General features: G+C 51.4%; 1 protein-coding gene across 4 annotated transcripts in view; it reads left to right on the forward strand.

The window, feature by feature from the left end:
- The window catches only part of MTA3 (metastasis associated 1 family member 3), an 88,052-nt gene that overhangs the window by 40,290 nt on the left and 26,625 nt on the right, over window positions 1–21,137 (forward strand). For all 4 annotated transcript variants that reach the window (XM_060186938.1, XM_007537255.3, XM_060186939.1 and 1 more), the window contains exons 4-7: window positions 2,627–2,753; window positions 8,637–8,700; window positions 14,166–14,283; window positions 20,696–20,798. In XM_060186938.1, the coding sequence (XP_060042921.1) occupies window positions 2,627–2,753; window positions 8,637–8,700; window positions 14,166–14,283; window positions 20,696–20,798 (412 nt within the window). The remainder of the gene's footprint in view (window positions 1–2,626; window positions 2,754–8,636; window positions 8,701–14,165; window positions 14,284–20,695; window positions 20,799–21,137) is intronic.

Raw genomic sequence — 21,137 nt, forward strand, 5'->3', positions numbered from 1 at the left:
TTAGTTTCATTGAAGATGCCTTTAAAATTTATGCAGAAAAAGAATTCTGCCAATATTTTCCTCTAAGTATCTGATAGTTTGTGGTCTAACATCCAAGTCCTTGATCCACTTGGAATTTACTTTTGTATTTGGTGAAATACAGTGGTTCAGTTTCATTCTTCTGCATGTTTCAACCTATTTTTTCCAACACCATTTGTTGAAGAGACTCTGCTTTCCCCATTTAATAGTCTGGGCACCTTTGTCAAAGATCAGATGTCCATAGGTATGGGGCCCCCAGCTTGTTTCTGTCTTTCCCTAGTAGGGCAGGGCTCTGAGGAGGTGGGGTTCCAGGACACATTGGTGAGATCATCTTCCCAGGGAAGTCAGGTTGGTGTCATGGTAGCATCTGCAACTTGGTGGCTGAAAAAGTGCTAAGATATAAAGCAGAACAAATTGTTTAATAATCAGGAACTTAAAGGTGAGAAGAATATAGCAGATGAGATTTGGGGTCTCCATTTTAGAAAAAGCTTGTAGGTCTATTTTAGGTATATCCCAAGGGGCTCATGACCTTACTAATTTTTACCTGAGCCTGACAGCTAACATGCAGGTAGGCCAAAGGTATTGTCTGGGGAGATGGTGTCAGGGTTGAAAATAGGACCAGAAAGCTGGACCAGGGTGGAGAGTAGCTCCCAAACATGGGAAAAGTGTATAAATATTGTTAACTGTAAATCCCATTGATCTGATCTGGGGCCCATATTTAGCACAGGAGCCAAAAGGGGTGTCTGTTAATGATTGGGCTGCAGAGTTGCTCAGCGAACATTTTCTTTTGGTCTCTTCACTTCCTTCACTGTCCCTTCAGGCCCAGAAACTTCATAGTTTCTTACACTTTGGGGCACACACTGAAGAGACTGCTGCCAGTTTCAGGTCATAGTGATTTATAGCCCTGTTTTATTCTAAGAGCTTTATAGTTTGGGGTGTTTTGTGAGAAGGGTGGGGGGGTCTCACCAGGTCTTCTCTGAATCCAGCCATGTCCACAGTTCCCAGTGTGCAGACTTCTGGTCAGTGTGTTCCTGAGTAAACCCCCCTCCTATTTCAGTTTGGGGTCCCTGTTCCTCACTAATGACACAATCATGAACTCACTTTGGGGGCCTTTTGTCTCACTGCCAAGCTCATGTAGCTAGGTCCCTGGAGTCTCAGTCATCCCTGAACGCTTATTTTGTTCAGTCAGCTTTTCTCTTTGAAGGCTTTGTCCTCCTGGGCAGACTGGAGCTGTTCTACCCTGCTGCCTCCACCTGCTTCAGTCTCTGGGTGCTGACTCAGTCTCTGGGTGCTGATTCAGTCTCTGGGTGCTGATTCAGTCTCGGGGTGCTGGCTCAGTCTCTGGGTGCTGGCTCAGTCTTGGGTGCTGGCTCAGTCTCTGGGTGCTGGCTCAGTCTCGGGGTGCTGGCTCAGTCTCTGGGTGCTGATTCAGTCTCTGGGTGCTGACTCAGTCTCTGGGTGCTGGCTCAGTCTCTGGGTGCTGGCTCAGTCTTGGGTGCTGACTCAGTCTCTGGTGCTGGCTCAGTCTCTGGGTGCTGGCTCAGTCTTGGGTGCTGACTCAGTCTCTGGGTGCTGGCTCAGTCTCTGGGTGCTGACTCAGTCTCTGGGTACTGGCTCAGTCTCTGGGTGCTGGCTCAGTCTTGGGTGCTGACTCAGTCTCTGGGTGCTGGCTCAGTCTCTGGGTGCTGGCTCAGTCTCTGGGTGCTGGCTCAGTCTCTGGGTGCTGGCTCAGTCTCTGGGTGCTGGCTCAGTCTCTGGGTGCTGACTCAGTCTCTGGGTGCTGGCTCAGTGTCTGGGTGCTGACTCAGTCTCTGGGTGCTGGCTCAGTCTCTGGGTGCTGGCTCAGTCTCTGGGTGCTGATTCAGTCTCTGGGTGCTGACTCAGTCTCTGGGTGCTGGCTCAGTGTCTGGGTGCTGGCTCAGTCTTGGGTGCTGACTTAGTCTCCAGGTGATAGTTCAGTCACTAGGTGATAATTCAGTCTCTGGCTGCTGGCTCTGTCACTTTATGCCGGTTGAGTCACTGGGTGTTGACTCAGCTCCTCAGCAGAAGGTCTGTAGCTCGTGGCCTCCTGAGCATTCTGGGCAGTATCATCCCACTGAAATGGTGATGGGTTGGGGTGGGTGCACCGCACAGCAGTAGAGCGAAGGACTTGGTATCCAGAGACAGATGGACACAGCGGGAAGTGACGGTGCCGGGTGAGCAAGCCAAGAGGTGACACAGCCGCCGACCAGCCCCGTTCACAAAGGGGTGGAGGTGGCCAGAGCAGAGCAGCACCACCATCCCCAGGCTGGGGGGGGACATGAGGACAGCTCGATGGTGTGCCTGTGATGCTCTGGGACTTTGCAGGTGGGTGCAGAGCCTGTGCCTGGAGTCATTGTGATGCTGCAGTCCCGAGGGTCCTGTGAGCCCACAGGGCAGGGGCTGCCAGCTGGAGAGGGGCCAAGGGAGGCCAGGTTGTTTGAGTGTGTCTGTGTCTCCCTGTCTCCATCTCTGTGTGTCTGCACATCTCCATTTCTCTGTGTCTATGTGTTTCCATGTCTTCTCCGTGTCTGTGCCTCCATGTCTACATGCAACTCTGCATGCTCACAGGCCTCTGGTCTCTCTGCAGAAGAGATGGAGGAGGAGTCAGAGACCACCGTGGAGCCAGACCTGACAGACAAACAGAAGCATCAGCTCAAGCACCGGGAGCTCTTCTTGTCGAGACAGTATGAGTCCCTGCCCGCCACCCACATCAGGTAGGACACCCCAGGAACCCCATCCTCAGAGTTGAGAGAGAGAGAAAGGGGGAACCTGAATATTACTCTGACGCATGGGATGCTAGAGCTTGACCTCAGGACCTCGTGTCTAAAAGTCCAATACTTTCACCACTGCACCACTTCCCAGGGTACCAAACAACTCCCTTTAAAGCATCTACCAAACCCACAGGTTCTTGTATGAATTACTTTCTGAAAGGCTTTCCTGAGAAAATCGAAAATCATTAGACTCCGGGAGGAGCCAAGCTGCTTCCCAGGCAGCAGCCCTGGTCTTGGGGGGTCTGCGACTGTTTCCTCTTGAGGTTCAGTGAGATGGAAACTTTCCTTTTTCTTTTTCCACAGTGTCAGGGTTGATGTCAGCAGGCATGATACTGCTGAGCTACTTCCCTGGTCATTTCTGTATTTGAGAGAGAGAAAAAAAAGAGAGAGAAAGAGAGAGAGAGAGAGAGAGAGAGACTTACCACAGCCCCGCTCCCCCTCCCTGAAGCTCTCTTGGGTGCTGAGGATGGAGCCCAGGCCCACAGTTGGGTTGGCTTGTGCTCCAGCTGCATGCTGCCTCCCAGGCCCATTGCCACTGGGCCCTCACTCAGGTGTCCCACACTACTCACATGTGGGCTGTAAGGCAGGACCCCACCCCATGGGGCCCGGGAGCCAGAGGCTGTATGGCCACTGATCTCTGGGCAGCCAGCTTCCATGCCCTCAAGCTACTTGTTGGAGTGTCTGCTGCACTGGAGGAGGGACAGGGACTGAGCTCAGGGTAGGGAATGGAGGGGGGAGAGCAGGGAAGCCAGGCACCCCTGGACAACAGGAGGGACCCAGTACCTGTGTCTTCAGCTGCTCCCACCAGCTCCCCTGTGCCCAGTGTGAGGACCTGCTGTAGGAGGGCCATGCCCACTCATTTCAGAGATACCCACTGGTTACCCCCCACCAGTGCTGGCATCCAGGGTACGTCTGCCTTTTATTGGGGGGAAATACTTATTTGAGGGGGCTAACTAAGTCATCACTCTGGCACACTCAGTGTTGGGGGTTGAACCTGGGACCTCATGCCTGCAGGGCCTGCACTCTACTGCCGAGCCACCTGCCCAACCCACATCTGCCTTCAAAAAAGTATTTATTTATGAGAAAGAGAGAGAGAGAGGAACCCATAACCAGGGTGCCACTGCAGCATGGGGACGGCCGTCTTGCCCTCTATCGGGGGCATTTCAGGAAATGTAGGGGAGAGAACTTTGGCTCAGAGATGGAGCACAGAGGTACATTTTGTAATTTTCTGAAAGACACATCTAACTAATGAGCCCTGAAGGACTGTGTACATTTGCCACTTGAAGGGAAGCCGCAGGAACAGAAGCATCTGCTTTGAGCCTGAGGAGTTGCTGGGCCGTCACAAGGGTCTGCCAGAACAGGGGCCTGTTCACGGCATGGGAAGGGCTTGGGGTAAACATACACGGGCTCTTGAGCTGGGCCTGCGGGAAGCTTGGCACCTGCTTGCTGGGCCTTGGAATGGAGAGAGCAGCAGGGAGCCCCCTTGGGCGTCTGATGTGCAGGCAGGGGCTGGGTGGAGCCTCTGTCAGCTGAGGTAGGGGCCCAGTGCCCACCCAATATGGTCTGGCTGGGCGTCTTGCTGACGTGGCTGCCTTGCCCTGCCCCGCCTTCATGTGGCCAAGCTCCCGAAGGAAGAATGCATTTGCTGAGTGCTGGCCATTGATGTGAGGGGTAATAGCTGAGGACAGAAGGTTGTGCCTTTCAGAGAGCAGGATGTGATGTGGCTGGCCATCTTCAGGGTCTTTAGTGCACTGGTGGTCTCCTGATGATGGAGTGATTGGTGTAGGGGTACTTTTTCCCTCTGCTGCCTAGGAGAGAAGAGAGAGGAGGGGGGGAAAGAGAGAAAGAGAGAGAGAGAGAGAGAGAGAGACTGAGAAAGTCTCACAGGAGAGAAGCCAGAGCACTGAGCTGTTCCCAGGGCCCTGGGAGTGAACCAGGAGCCTCACATGATTCTGGGCTCTACTTGCCAAGCTGTCTCTCCAGTGTCCACTTCGCTTCTTTGTGAGACAGGTAGAGTTGGGGGACAAGATGCCTTTGAGGCCCAGAAAGATAGCTCACTGAATAGTGTGCATGCCTTGCTCTGTGCACAGCCCAGGCCTGAACCCCAGCACTACCTGGGAGGTACTGTGCCCTGGAGGGAGCTCTATTCTATGCTGTCTCTCTCTTTTCCTTTCTCCTCCCTACTCCTTCTTCCTTTCTCTTTCTGTATCCTCTGTAAATGAAAAAGACAGCCTAGAGCAGTGAAATCGTGCACATGGGGTGTGTGAGGGCCTGGCTTAGGAAGAGATAAGGATGCCTTAGACCCGGCCTCTGTGGGGGCACCCGCTTCACCATGGGCTTAGGTTCCTACTGGAGTGAGCACTGCCCAGTTGGGGACCAATCCTGCAGCTTCAGGCTCTGTACTGGTGCTCTAGGACTCACTTGTCTCCCCAAAAAGGTCCCTTGTAGCAGCCAGGGACCTGCTGCCCATATTTGAGAGAGAGCCCAGCCTCCTCACAGCCCATACTTGTTGAGCTGACAGGCAGCGGTGGTTCTGCAGGTGCCTCCCACCCCCCTCCTGCTCAAGAGCGAGCATCCCAAAGCTGGCCATGCTGCAGAGGCTCCAGGGCTGGGCCTGTGAGGGCCCCAGCCCGTCCATGATGTGAGGGAGACTGTGGATGGTAGCCTGCCTCCTGCTTGCATGAGAACCCAGTGGCTCTGAGAGCCTCATGTGGGACCAGCCTCTGGGGTGGGACATCAGTGGACAAGTGCCACATGTAGCCTCTGAAGCAAAAGATGAGTTTATTTTTATTTTATTTTATTTTTTGCCTCCAGGGTTATCACTGGGGCTTGGTGCCTGCACTACGAAACCACTGCTCTCAGAGGCTATTTTTCCCCTTTTTGTTGCCCTTATTGTTTATCATTGTTGTTATAGAAGATGGTTTAAAAGCTTCTTCAGTGGAGGGGAGGGGTGGTCAGCCCTCAGGTAGCAAGCCCCACGCTCTGCCCTGGCCACTCCCAGAGGGGTGTGGGGTCCTGCAGTCTGTGACTATATGAATCCACTGCTACCAGGCCAACCTTTTCATTTCACATAGACAGACAGACACATCACTGAAGATTTTCCCACAGTGCTGTGACACCTCCCTGTCCCTGCTGAGTTCTCTGGAAATCTTTTTAAATCGCTGCCCAGGAAATGGTACAGTGGCTGAAGCACTGGACCTTGTACAAACTTGAGGTCCAGGCCTGTCACGAAGTGTGCAAGAGCGATGCGCTGCCGACCCCCACACCATAAACAAATAGATTCATCTTTCCAAAAACGCTTTGGAAGTGGTGATCTGGGAGGTAGCATAGTGGGTATGGTGTTGGATTCTCAAGCATGACATTCTGAATTCACGAACTGGCATGTTACATGTACTCAAGTGATGCTCTGCTCCTCTCTCTCTCTCTCTCTCTCTCTCTCTTCTTGGGTTTTCAGCAGGACTTGGTGCCTGCACTACGAGCCCACTGTTCCTGAGCCATCTTTCTTCCATTGTTGTTGTTGTTGGTGTTGCTGTTGTTGTTGTCATTGTTGGATAGGACAGAGAGAAATGGAGAGAGGAGGGGAAGACAGAGAGGAGAGAAAGATAGACACCTGCAGACCTGCTTCACCGCCTGTGAAGTGACTCCCCTGCAGGTGGGGAGCCAGGGGCTCGAATTGGGATCCTTGTGCCATTCCTTGCACTTGCGCTTAACCTGTTGCACTATCTCCTGGCCCCTTCTCTTCCCCTTCCCATTTCTCATTACTGAATGAATAAATCTTGGAGAGAGATCTGGGAAGCCACTCAATGGGCTGTTTGTCTCCAGTGGGAAGCAGTGAGTGAGGGTCCATCTCTGGTGCGGACCTGGGGGTACCATGTGCCATCACTCTGTGTCTCTGCTTTCAGGGTGGAGGTGGTAAGCAAATGGCAGATGAGCCATTGCTAGAGTGCTGGCAGAAGTGGTTGGGCTCCCTGTTCAGAAGCATTCCACGCCAGGGCTAGCTGGGGCTAGCTGAAACAGGCCCCAGACCAACCTGTCTGACTCTCTCTTTCCAAGCTGCCTTTTTCAAGAATTCTTGGTGTAGCTGGACATATATTCTTTTTTTTTTTTTTCACCATCACTGCTCAGCTCCAGCTTATGGTAGTGTGGAGGATTGAACCTGGGACTTTGGAGACTCAGGCATGAGAGTCTCTTTGCATAGTTACTATGTTATCTGCCCCTGCCCCAAAATATTTATTACATATCAGTATTTTCCCCCTAAAATAATTCTGACTTGGGCGGAGGGTAGATATAACGGTTATGCAAACAGACTCTCATGCCTGAGTCTCCAAAATCCCAGGTTCAATCCCCTGCACCACCATAAGCCAGAGCTGAACAGTGCTCTGGTAAAAAAAATAATAAATAAATAAAATTAAAATAATTCTGACTCAACCTTACTTTTTTTGCCACCAGAGTTATGGGGCTCAGAGTTATGGGTCCACCACTCCTGGTGGCCCCCCCCCCTCTTTTTTTTTTTAAACCAGAGCACTATTCAGCTCTGGCTTAATGGTGGTGCAGGGGCTTGAACCTGGGACTTTGGAGCCTCAGTCATGACAGTCTGTTTACATAACCATTATGTTATCTACTCTCCGCCTGCCTTTTTTATTTTTTTAACACTTGCTCATTAAGATTTTTGCTTTTACTTATTTATTGGATAGAGAAATCCAAAGGGAATGGGGAGATACAGAGGAAAGAGAGAGATACCTGCTTCACTGCTTGTGAAGCTTCCTTCCTACAGGTCGGGTACTGGGGACTTGAGCCGGGTTCTTGCACATGGTAACGTGCTCAACGAGGTACTTCACCTTGCAGCCCTGGAATCTTCCTTTTGTCATTTCACCTTGCTTTGGGGACGTCCCCATGTGAACGGCACTTCATCCTGACAATGCGTCTTTGAGCCTCCTCTCTGACAGCTGTGTGGTTTATTTGTTCTACTATTTTGTGACACAGAGGGAGGTGGAGACCTCTGTTGACAAAACCAGGTGACATTTTGGTATGGAGGCACATGTGTGTGAGCCGGTGGCACTGTCAGGCTTGTTTGTCACTCAGGTGGGTGGGAGGCTCTGGAAGGGGCTTGTCGTCCACCTTGGCCTGAAGCCCTTGGTCCTCAGGCAGACTCTGTGTCCTTGTTCCTGGTGACAGCCACCAGGCCACACTGCTCATCCCCTGCCCCTCCCCATGCTCTGTGGAGGGTGTGCAGGCTCTGCCCCCAGGAAGGTAAGTCAGCACCCGTGGAAGCCATGTCCCTGGGTGCCCACACTGCTGACCTGGTGAGGAGCCTGGCTCATTCCACCTTCACTGCAGGGTCCACAGTGGGAGCCTCGGCCTCCAGTGAAACCCATTCCTGGCCTTGGTCACACACTCCCTCCCTTGAGTGGTGAGGGGTAGTCCCTGTGCTCGGGGATCCCGCCTCCCTCCTCCTTCCTCCTTTTGCACTCTGAGCTTGGATGAGCTGGTATTGGGTCATCGAGGGGAGGGAGAGCTCACAGGCCCCACAGCCTCACAGACATAGGGAGGGAGAAACAGACAATGGCTCAGGCTCCTTGGGCCTCAGTGGACCTCTGGGTCCTTAGGGGTTGGGGGTGGAGCTATTGGTGCCCCCCAGTTGGGTGGGACTCCGGACCCACAGGTGGGTGGAGTCTTGTGTGGGGGTGCAGGGCAGGGGTGGCTTAGGACTTGGCTTCTCCTCCGGGTTTGGAGCTGGCACAGTCAGCGTCCCCATGGTCTCCCCTGCCCACCACCCCGCCCCAGGGGTGGCCTTCTCACACTGACTCCCTTTTCCTCTCTCGACAGGGGGAAGTGCAGTGTGGCGCTTCTGAACGAGACAGAGTCAGTGCTGTCCTATCTCGATAAAGAGGTAACTCCCCAGCCGTGGGCTGTCCCCACCCACCCCAGAATGCACATGGCAGTGTCCCCTGAGTATGCCCACCCCCTTCCCTTGCTGGCACCTGCCAAAGCTCCCCGTGCCTCCTCAGCAAGGAAGAATTGTGTGTCAAGGCCAGTGCAGATTTGGCTGGAAGGGAGAACACTTCTGGACTTTGTGAAGGATGTCACCTCTGAGCCTGTGCTTGTCTCCTCAGAGCCAGTGCCTTATGCAAGCACAGTGCCACCACTCAGGGCCACCCTTCTCCCCCTCCCCCACTGCCTTCCCCACTCAGAGAACCAGATGGAGGGAGACAGAGCTTCCCCTGGTGCCATAGCCCCTCCCATGTGCCCTCAGGGCTCACACCTGGGTTGCTGTACCCCATGGGGAGGTATCAAGCTCTCTCTCCAGCTCCTTCTGCCTTCCTCTTTCCTTTCTTTCATTCTTTCATTCATTCATTCTTTCTTTTCTTTTAGAGTAAATATTGATAGCTTTTATATAAAAGCTTTCCCAGATGAGAAAAAAAAATCTTTCCTTTCTGGAATCCTAATAAGGTCTGTCAGCTGAAAATATATGTCTTTTTCTATAAACTCCCACAAGAAGGATTTCAGATTTGTTTTTCAGCAAACTGAATTCGAGTGTGTACCTCATTGGGGGGTGGGGTGCAGTTTTGTGAACTAAATAGCCTCTTGTGCTGGGCTAGAGATGGCACCTTGTCATGGAAACACTGTCCGGAGTGCTGGAAATCTACCCTTTATTACTGCAAGGCATTTCTATTTCCCAAAGTCTATATGATGATGGGGGGGGGGGGGGAGCACTGCTGAGCTCTGACAGGAGGTGGTGCTGGGACTGAACACGTGGCCTCTGAGGTCTCCCCAGCCTGAACATCCTGTTCCCTGCCCCTGGCCCTACTTTCTTTTCTTACTTTTCTTTTGCAGTGCAGAGCTTTGAGCATGTAAGAGTCCACCTCTCCTGGGCCAATGTTTTCATTCTTTTTATTTGGGACAGAGGTGGAGAGGGAAGCGGGAAAAGAGAGAACCACAGCACTGCTCCACCATCTGTGGTGGCGAGGCAGGTGCCCTACTGAGTGGACTGTCTCCCTCCTTTTTTATTTTTTTTATTTATTTTTGTATTTCCTCTTTAAGAACAGTTCAACTGTAGTTCCTTTGGAAAAGTTATTCTAAGTGAGTATTACCCGTTTAGCTTGAGTGCAGAAAGTGGGAAGGTTGATGCAGTCATGTGGAATGAGTTTGACTGAGGAACCTGAGTGAGGGAAGAGGAGAGAAAGCAAACAGAGCAGAGGAAGGGCACAAGCCTGCCCCTCTGCCTGTGAGGTGGGGGGCAGCGGGGAGACTAGGTACTACCAGTCTGTCCCCAGGATGGTGACATCGGAGGGACAGGTTCAGAAGTGATTATTAGTTCACAGAAGCAGAAGTCAAAAGAGGAAATAGTATGCTTTTGGTACATTTTATTGGTGTATGTGGCTGTTAAGAGAATGGAATTAAAAAAAAACACAGCTATTTGTGGCTCACTGAGTGCAATTTCTGTATGTAGTACAACATCGGCAAAGGTCTGTCTGTCTTTGTGATAGGAGCCACGTCTGACTGTTTGTTTAAGAGAGACAGCTCTGGAGTTTCATCTAGTGCCTTGGTACTCGCATGTGGTACTGGGACTCAGATCTGGGCTGTGCGCATGGTAGAGGACATGTTCAACCCAGTGGGCTATTTCAAGGCCTCTGGCAGTCTGTTGGAGAAAACCTTTTGTTTTTATCTCTTGGTAATGAGCAAGGTAGTTCAGAAAACACAAAACCACCTGTATTAACATTTTCCATGGTGTTTTCTACTTTGGAGAAGCCTGTTGGGTGACTGGGATTTGACATTTTTATCACAGGGTCAGCCTTGTGAGGAACTGAGCTCGGCTGAGGCGGAGACTGGGGGGTGGCCCCAGGGCTGCTTGCAGGCCACCTGTACTCACTGGGACTCTACAACACCACCTGCCTTCCCCACCGCCACCTAGCCCACTCCTGGGATGGCTGCTTAGAGCACCTTTGCAGTTTTCTGTTTTAATGGCCCAAGAAACAGTCTCACTGCACTCTCTCCACTGCCTCTTATCTTCCTTTCAACGTGAGGGTAAGAGCGGCCAGGAAGACAGCACAGTGGTCAGGCAAGAGCCTTTCGTGCCTGAGCGCTCCACTCAGTGCCCAGCACCAGGAAAGCCAGAATGAGCAGGGCACCAGTTTAAGCGGAGCAATGATAGCAGAGCATCAGCCGGCTGTGAGCCCATGCCGGCTCTCCAGGGGCCTGGGACCGTCCCCTTACGCATCTGGGGTGGTGTCTGCTTGGCCATGTCTGACACAGGTTCAAGCCCCTGGGCGCCAGGCATTGGGGAAAGCTCAGCGCTGGAGTGTACCGCCTCAGCCCCCCACCTAGGAAAGTTGGTGCAGAGCAGTGATGTCCCAGCGGTGAGGAAATACATGAGGGAATAAAAGCAAATGATGGGCGAGTGGCCCCGCCTAGCCTGGGAAGCACCTTCCTTGCACCCCCGGGAGGGGCCACAGAACTAGGGGGAGCTCCAGTGCTATAGTATCTTTCTCTGTCTCTCTCACTCATTCTGATATTTAAAAAAAAAAAAATGTAGCCACTTTCAGTTCCACCATTTTGTCCTGAACAACTCAGTGTCACTGTCCCTGCCCCCACCCCACACCTTATTGGGGTTAATAACAGTTGTCTGCAAGACTCTCTCTCCCAGAACCTCGTTCTTTCTCCCTATCATGCACCAGGGCCCAGGCGCTCCTTCCCAGGCTCCTTTGTTTTGGTGAAATACAACCACCCAACCTAGGTTTTGTCCTCTTGCCACTCTTGCTTTTTGATTTCTGCCTGTGAGTGAGGTTATCCACTATCCGACCTCACTCAGTATGATGCCTTTCTTAATGGCCAAGTAGTGTTCTACTGAGCGCATCTTCCAAAACTTCTTTTTCTTCTGATGTTTTTAAAAAGTATTTATTTATTTATTTACTGTGTTGAGACAAGGAAATTGAGAGGGTGGCCCTGGAGATGGTGCAGCAGAGAAGACATTAGACTCCCAAGTATGAGGAGGAGGGAGGAGGGTGGGGAGATAGGGGAAGAGGGCAAGATAGACAGACAGACAGACTGAGACCTGAAGTATTGCTTCGCTGTTCGTGAAGCTTTCCCCATGTAGGTGTGAAGTAGGTGGTTGAACCCAGGGCCTTGTGCATGGTAATTTGTGCACCCAACCAAGTGTACTACCACCTGGCCCGCATCTTTTCAGTCTTTTAAAAAATATCTTATTTATCTTGGATAGAAACATAGAGAAATCAGGACAGGAGGGTGAGACCCCTGTAGCACTGCTTCACTGCTTGTGAGCTTCCCCTGCAGTGGGGACTGGGGTCTTGAACCTAGATCCTTGTACAGGGTGACATATGCTGTACCAGGTGTGCAGCCATCCAGCCCCTCCCATGACTTCTTTCTCAGTTTACTTTGATGGCACTTTCTTTGTGCACTGATTGTCCCAGCCATGTGACTTGGCAGCTGGATGGCTTCATCTTCTCCTGGTGGCCTTTCAGCGGTGTGTGGCCTCCTGCCCTCGCTGTGCTCCACTGTTCACGCTGCCTCCCTCACTCTGTTCTTCACAAAGAGCCCATGTGGCCACTAGCCCATCAAGAGGCCATGTGGGGTGACCTCAGAGATGTGAAGTGACCTTAGGGGGCCAGCGCGGTGCTGCCCCAGGTGCCACCACTGGGTCAGAGCAGGACTGATGGCTGAGAAGCCAGTGACCCCTTCAACCCAAGGCCATTGTGGATGGCTGGGTGGTGGCGTACCTGGTTGAACACACATGTTACAGTAAGGCCATTGTGGTTTTGGTTTCTTTGGGTTTGTTTGTTTTTTTGTTTGTTTGTTTGGATTTTTGGGGGTGTGGGAGGGCTCTGCCTAAGCTGGGGGCTGGACCAGGCATGCTGTCTCCTGGTCCTGGGGTTCAGTGGTCAGTAGCCAGAGGATATCTGTGGTCACTCCCCACTCCCTCACTGAGGCCCTGTGTGTGCATGTCCTGTGCTCTCAGCTCTGTGGTGTGTTCCTGTGTGCAAGAGTGTCCATGGGGCATGTATTAGTGGAGTGTGTGTCTGTGGGACTCATGCCTGTGTCTACATGTCCCGAGGGTTGTGTCCTTGCGGGCTCTCCACAGCACAAACGCCTGGGCAGGGTTTCTCCTCCTTTGCATTGGTTCACAGCAGTGTGTGCAGTCCCTCCGTGTGTGTGTGTGTGTGTGTGTGTGTGTGTGTGTGTGTGTATGCGTGCGTGTGCTCACACACGTTTGCAGGACTCCCAGCACCCACTGCAAACTCTCTGTGCTGTCATACCAAGTGCCCTTGCGCCCCTTCCCCCACCCCTTCCCAGTTCTTAGAGTCTCACCAGCTCTATTGTCACCATTTGGGCTCCTTCCATCCTTCCTTCTTTCCTTCCTCCCTTCCTTCCTTTCTTGTCTGTTGTCCACTTCTAAGACACCTCGTCCACTCGCTGAGTTGCCTCACTTGGCCACCTCACCTCCGGGCCCCTCCCTTTCGGCCTGAATGGCACAATGGCATATTGCATTTTTCAAGGATGCTATTTTAATTTTTGCTTTTTAAGTATATTTATTTATTAGATAGAAACAAATCAAAAGGAAAAGGGAGAGATAGAGATTGAGAGAAATAGACACCTGTAGCACTGGCCCGCCATTTATGAAACCTCCCCCCTGTAGATAGGAAACGGGTTTGAACCAGGCTTCTTGCACACTGTACCGAGTGTGCCACCACCCAGTCCCTACTTTCATTTTCCAATTAGTAATTGAACAGTGATTTGAAAAATCTTGAGACTGCAGGGGTATGACGACAGTGCCGCGTGTGCTGTGTGTAAGTCTCCACACCCCCACAGTGCTCTGTGCCCTTCCCCTGCCCACTGTTTCTCACAAAGCCTAGGAAACCATCCGGTGACCTTTTTTGCTCTGGTCACCTTTGTTCCACACACAGTTGACACCCCGCAGTACCTGTCCAGCTCCTCCTATTTCACTTAGCACGATCACCTCTAGTTCCATCTATTGTTTTCCAAAGAATATCTTTTTAAGGGCCAAATACTATTCCACTGAGTGCCTCTCCCTCAACTTCCCCAGTGGCTATCAGTGAGTATTTGGTGGGTCCCGTGTCTTGTTCTTGTGAGGGGTGCAGCTTCGAGCAAGGGTGTGTGTGGCTGCCCTTTCAGACCCACACTTTCCTTGCCCTGCTGTGAGCTGCTGAGTTCAGAGCAGCCTCCAGGGTGATGCTGTGCTCTGCTTTCTGGTGGGGTCTGTCCCCTGGCTAAATGCCCACGCTTGCTCTGTCTGTGGGCTCAGGCAGGCCATGTACTGGCTTCCTCTTCAGAGGCAAAAGGTGTGAAGCTGACCCAAGGCTGTTGGCCACTGTTTTTCAGGATTCCTTTTTCTACTCACTGGTGTACGACCCCTCGGTGAAAACTCTGCTCGCTGACAAAGGAGAGATACGTGTGGGGCCCAGGTACCAAGCAGACATTCCAGAGATGCTTCTAGAAGGTGAGCTCTGCCTGGGCTTTCTTGAGCAGAAAACACAACGCTCTCACACTCAGACATTCTCATCCTTCTGTGGAAGAGCAGCTGGTGGGTGAGGAACTTGCCACTGTAAGTGTTAAAGCCTTGGGTTCGATTCCCAGAATGCCCCAACCTCCAAAACACAGAAAATGCTTCACTAATCAACTCTATTGTTATTTAAGATCATATTGGGCTAATGGGATTGTTTCAGGGGTGGGAGGGCTGTGACTTTGTAGTGGGGTGACGTGGCTTCACATGGGCATGAAGCAATCCATCACTTTGGGTTTCACAGTGCTATGATTTTTTTTAGCTGTTTTTCCTTCCCTCTTTCTCCTTGTTTATCTATTATTTATGTACTTATTTATTTATTTATGAGAGGGATAGGAGGAGAAAGAGAGAAAGAACCAGACGTCACTCTGGTACATGTGCTGCCAGGGATTGAACTCAAGACCTCATGCTTAAGAGTCCAACAGTTTATCTACTGCGCCACCTCCTGTACTACTCTTCTCCTTTTTTTTTTATCTATTCATTTATTTATTAATTAATGAGAGAGAGAACCAGAGCATCACTCTGGCACATGCAATGCCAAGGATTAAACTCATGCTTGAGAGTCCAGCACTGTCCACTGCGCCACCTCCAGGGCCACCTGGTTGTTTCCTTTTATGTAGAACTTTTAAGGTCAACAGTTGCTGAATGTAAACTGGAATGCACTGTGCTCCCACCTGGAGCTCTGGACACCTTTCAGCCCTGGTTCTGGGTGGCAAGGAATGCGTGGCTGGGAAGTTTGGGGGGGGGAGTTCGGCTGTTGGGAGCAGCTTACATGCCGGAGGCATCAGAGCTCTGTGCTATGGAGCGCATCTTGCTGTGCACGGGGGAAATCCCTGCACCCCCAGCACTCTCCCCACAACCCCCTTATATCCCCCCATGTCCTCCCTGCATCCCCCCCCATCCCCCGTGCAGGGAAACACCATAGAAGAGGGGAATCCTCTGATGGGAGAGGGACCCCTGGTGCAGGGGAATGAGGAGCTTGACCATTGCTGAGCAGTTGGGCTCAGCTCCCTCTTCCCTGTGCACTGGGCTCATTGTCTGTCTCACTGTTGCTGAAAGCTGAGCACATGCATGCCTAAGTTACTGTTAGCCCGTCTGTACATTTCTGAGGTGTTTTATACATAGCTGGTGATTTTCTGTGTCGGTAGGAGTTGTGTGCGGGGCTGCAGAGATAGCTCAGCAGATAGGGGGCCTACACTGCCATGCCCGTTCCCCAGGTCAGTACCACACACTGGGTGTTATAGCAACAGAAATAGTTTATTGCTATGTTCCCCCCCCCTTCTCTCTTTCTCTCTCTCTCATTATGGAGACTTTGCCAGTCCAAGCTTTTTTCAGATAGAGAGAAAGGAAAAGACACCACAGCACACAATCTCCATCAAGTGTGGCAGGGCTGGGCTTGAGTCCCGTGTATGGCAAAGCAGGTGCCCTGTTCAGGTGAGCTGTCTCTGCAGCCTTTCTCTCTGTGGGTCTGTGGATGAGGAAGTGCTCTGGGAACAACGAAATGCAGCGTGTGCATGAGGCTCTGGGCTTATCCTCTGGTGCCACAAAAAGATAAAAGTGGAACATAAACTAAAAAAACCTCGCACACAGGGAATCAGGCGGTACTGCAGTGGGTTAAGCGCACGTGGCGCAAAGCACAAGGACCAGCATAAGGATCCCGCTTCAAGCCCCCAGCTCCCAACCTGCAAGGGAGTTGCTTCACAAGCAGTGAAGCAGGTCTGCGGGTATCTGTCTTTCCTCCTTTCTGTCTTCCCCTCCTCTCTCCATTTCTCTCTGTCCTATGTAACATCAATAACACCAACAATAATTACTACTACAGCAATAAAAACAAGGTCAACAAAAGGGAAAATAAATAAATATTAAAAAATACATTATAAAAAATAAAATAAAATAAACCTCACACACACTCAGGCTTCCCCCAAACACATCTCAGAATCTCGGGTGATTGTAGTCTAATGATGTCATGTTATTACAATACTTTCTCACACTTAGACTCTAATTAGAGATTGGGAAGAATTTCTCTCTTTTTAACTCCAGTGTTACAACACAGTTGACTAGTAAATGAAAACTCCCCACCTGGGACCCGTTTCCCTATGGAAAGTTCCGTGGGCTATGAGAGCTGTTCCTCTCTGGACAGACTGTGTTCTGACCCCCCCACACACACATATCCCAGGGCTGGGAGCCAGGGGTGGCTGCCAGCTCAGCAGACATTCCACAGTGCCTACAGGTGAAGGCCCTGGTTCCATGCCACAGCGGGGTGCTCAGCCAACAAGTAAATAAATAAATAAATACAAATTCTGCCGCTTCCAAGACAGGCCACTGGGCTGGGCAAGACTGGTGGGAAGCACACAGACAAGCATGAGGCCAGGGCACACCCATCTCAGAGACATTAAAAATAATAATATTTATTAAGAATAGTAATATTTATTATTTTTTGATAGGACAGACAGAGATTGAGAGGGGAAGGGAAGATAGGGAGAGAGACAGAGAGACACCTGCAGCACTGCTTCACCACTTAAGAAGCTTTCCACCCCCTAGTCCCCATCCTAAAGACTTAATTCCCAGCAAGGCCTGACACCTGCCAGTGAGGGTGACATTCTGCCCTAAGGGTCAGGAGTTCTGGTGCAGAGTTCAGATAGGCACCCTTGCTTCCAGAGGGTGGCACGCATGCCACCAGGGAGGCAGTGACAGAGCTAGGGCAGGAGATGGCCTGTACAGGCCTCCTCCATGCCCTGTTATGGCCCCATGATGGGGTGGGATGTGGGAAACCTTCACATGTCACCCTCAAATCCCAAGCTGAACCTGGGCTCCTGGGACTTGGGGGGCCTCTCCCCACCTTCTGTCACCAAAAACTGGCTCTTGTTTGAGCTGAGGCAGAAGGCATGGAATTCCACGTGGAGCCAGGGTTCAGGCGCCAGGAGAAAGTCTCCCACCCCACCCCGCCCCCAGAGCTGAAACGCTCTGGCCAGCTGCAAGGTGGCCCAGGCAGACCTGTGCACACACCTCATCTGGCCCGAGAATGGCGTGGGCAGGCTCACTCAGCCGACAGGCACAGTCAGGTTAGCAGGAAGAGCGAGAACAGGACCCTCTAGAAGAACCTGTTTGTGTGAGGCTCTGAGGAAGAGGCAGGCTCACTATTTATTTTTCCTTAAACATTTATTTATTGATGAAAGAGACAGAGAAAGAATCAGAGTGTCCCTCTGGTGCATGGGATGCCAGGGATTGAAGTCAAGGCCTTATGCTTTGGACAGCGTGCCACTTCCTGGCCAGCTTTTTCATTCTTTAAAAAGGGAAACAGAGGTAGTCTGGGAGGTGGCGGAATGATAAAGCTTTGGAGTCTTAAGCATGAGGTCCCGAGTTCGATCCCCAGCAAGCACATGTGCCAGAGTAATATCTGGTTCTTTCTCTCTCCTCCTGTCTTTCTCATAAATAAATAAAATCTTTAAAAAAAAAAAAAAAAAGGGAAGCAGAGGAGAGACCCCACACCCCACCTCCACCATGCACAGGGCTCCCTGGGTGCTGTGCGTGGTGCTTCCATGTGCTGCCAGGGCTCACACCTAGGGCCTCATGTGTGATAAAGGTACCTGGTAGATCTACCAGGTGAGCTACTTTCCAGCCCCCATACTGCGAGCTGGCTGAGAAGCCCCTGAAGTGAGTTAAGTCTCCCCTGCCTTCTCTCTGCAGTGCAGTCGTGTTGTGGGCACACTCATCCACAAGCTGTGGTGACAGGGAGGGAAATGGGTGTTCCTCCGGTGTGGCCCCTGCCTTCCAGCTGTGGAGTGTCAATGGAGCTGGCTGCTGCATGTTCTGGAAGCAGTCTGGCCCTCTGGCCCTCATCACCAGCACCCCATTTTGGTGGCCCTGTACCTTGCCCCTGTTGTGGTTTCATGGGGACTCTTGGTGACAGTGATGTCACCTCCCTGGTGTCAAGGCCCAGCCTGGCAGGGGCAGCTCTGGATATGAAGCTGTCTCATTCTCAAATTTCATCATTTTGAGTTATCTGATTACCAGTTGTTGTCCTGTTTTGCCTTATAATCTTTATAAGTTTTTTTTTATATTGTCTTTATTTTAATGAGATATTGATTTTTTATTTTTTATTTATTATTTTTATTTATTTATTTTTATTATTTATTTATTTTTTATTTTTTATTTATTTTTATTGATATTTAATGAGATAATATTTTATATTGTCTTTATTTTAATGATATATTGTCTTTATTTTAATGAGAGAGGGAAATATATAGACACACACACACACACCAGAACACTGCTCAGCTCTGGATGATAGTTGTATGGGGGATTGAACCTGGGACTTCTGAGCCACAGGCACAAATATCTGCATCTGCTACTCCCAACAGCCATTCTTCTTTGTCTTTTTCTTTCCCTTTCTGACAGAGGCAGAGAAAGAGTGGGTGTGGGAGATGAAACTGAGAGAAGGAGAGACAGCTGCAGCCCTGCTCTGACACTCCTAAAGCTTCCTCCCTACAGGTGGGGACCATGAGTCCCTGCGCATGGCAATGTGCACCACCACCCAGCCCCAAGTCCTTAAGATTTCAAGTGTTCTTTCTCTTGAATCATCTTTTAAAATCCTGTGGCCTTGTTATAGAAACATACTTCAGTTCTTTTTCTTAGCGCTATTTCTGTTGTTGATGGTGCTATAAAGAAGGGATTGTGGGAGTCGGCAGTAGCGCAGCGGGTTAAGCACACGTGGCGCAAAGCAAGGACCGGAATAAGGATCCCGGTTCGAGCCCCCGGCTCCCCACCTGCAGGGGCACCCCTTCACAGGTGGTGAAGCAGGTCTGCAGGTGTCTGTCTTTCTCTCCCCCGTCTCTGTCTTCCCCTCCTCTCTCCATTCCTCTCTGTCCTATCTAACAACGACGACATCCACTGCAACAATACTAACTAAAATAAGGACAACAAAAGGGAAAAATAAATACAAATAAATATAAAAAAAAATGTTTTTAAAGAAGCATTATTTGTTAGATAGAGACAGAGAGAAACTGAGATGAAAGTGAAGATGAAGAAGGAGAGAGGGAGGGGCCGGGCAGTAGCGCATCGAATTAAGCACACATGGCGCGAAGGACATGGACCGGCATGAGGATCCCAGTTCGAGCCCCCGGCTCCTCACCTGCAGGGGAGTCGCTTCACAGGAGGTAAAGCAGGTCTGCAGATGTCTATCTTTCTCTCCCCCTGTCTTCCCCTCCTCTCTCCATTTCTCTCTATCCTATCCAACAACGACAGCAATAACAACAATAATACTAACAACAAATAATAGCAACAGCAATAATAAACAACAAGGGCAACAAAAGGGAAAAAATGGCCTCCAGGAGCAGTGGATTTGTAGTGCAGGCACCGATCCCCAGAGATAACCCTGGAGGCAAAATATAATAAAATAAAAAAGAGAGAAAGGGAGAGACCTGCAGACCTGCTTCACCACTTGTGACACTTCCCCCTGCAGGTGGGGAGCAGGGACTTGAACCTGGGTTCTTGCCCATGGTAAACCACCTGGCCCTTATTTTTGTGCCCGCCTGGCATCTACTGTCCCTTATGTTCGGGCACATATAGCCGACACAACACACTAGGCTCAGGTGCGTGTGACCTGGTATCTGTGCTCAGTGTGCTCACGGTGGTGACTCAGCTGCAGCCCTGTCACATTCTTTCTTGGTGGCAGTGATACCACCAGGTCCCCGCATCATGAGGCTAGCTGTGGTGTCCACCCACTGATCCCCAGGGCCTGTCCTCCAGCTGGCTGTGTGTCCTGAGTCCCCAAACCCTGGGCCACTACCCTGCTCTGACCTCAGGATCTGGCAGTAGGTCCCCGTGCCATGTCACACTGCTGCTATGTCACACTGCTGTCACCTGCGTCACCTCAGGGGACCCTCACTCTTTTGAGTTGGGACCCAGACAGTGTAGGCCAGGGCTAGACAACAGTGGCTCCTGCACCAAACCAACATTCAGACTGAGACATCTTCTGGGAGGGTTATCCCTTGAGGCTGTGCCGGGGATGGGTAACCCCTGGAGGCTGGGTCGGGGAAACACCCTGAGTCTGGGCTGGAGGGCGCCACCCCCAGCGAGGCTGCAGCTCATGTGACTCTGCCTCCAATGAACTGAGCGAGATGGACAGTGAGAATGGGTGGCATGGTGGTGCCTGTCCCATCCTCACCTCTGAGGACCCTGTGATGGTTGCTCTGCTTGCTCGTGTCTGCATAGGCCGGATCCCAGCAGAGCTGTGTGCTAAGCCTTTGAGTCTGTTGTCAGGGTGGGGGGAGCCCATGGATACCCCCTCCCATTGTGTACCCCAAGAGGACTGCCCACCTGAGTGACAGCCTGTCCCCTCGCTCTCTGCCAGGAGAATCAGACGAGAGGGAGCAATCTAAGCTGGAGGTGAAGGTCTGGGACCCCAACAGCCCACTGACAGACCGCCAGATTGACCAGTTCCTGGTTGTCGCTCGGTGAGTTTGAGGGAAGACGGGTAGAGGGCTGTCTCAGACCCACATGCAAGAATCCTGTGCGCAGCCAGCTTGTCTGTCTGTCTGCCCATGTTGTAAACACAAAAGTGGATCTTCACTTACCACAGAAGTCTGAACTCAGGAGGACAGTTGGGGACAGCCAGGAGGGTGACTGGCCTTCATGGCAAAGGGCTGAAGTCCACCCTCGGCCTGTCCAGTGCTTGCCCTGGGGCACTAGTCCTGTTAGTGACCTTTGGTCTCAGGAGGCCTCTGGAATCAGGATCATTAGTGGACATTGTAGCAGTCCATTCCCATTCTACCTCTTCTCCCTGTTAGCCAGGG

This window comes from Erinaceus europaeus, chromosome 3, assembly GCF_950295315.1.
Source record: "Erinaceus europaeus chromosome 3, mEriEur2.1, whole genome shotgun sequence".
NCBI lineage: Eukaryota > Metazoa > Chordata > Mammalia > Eulipotyphla > Erinaceidae > Erinaceus > Erinaceus europaeus.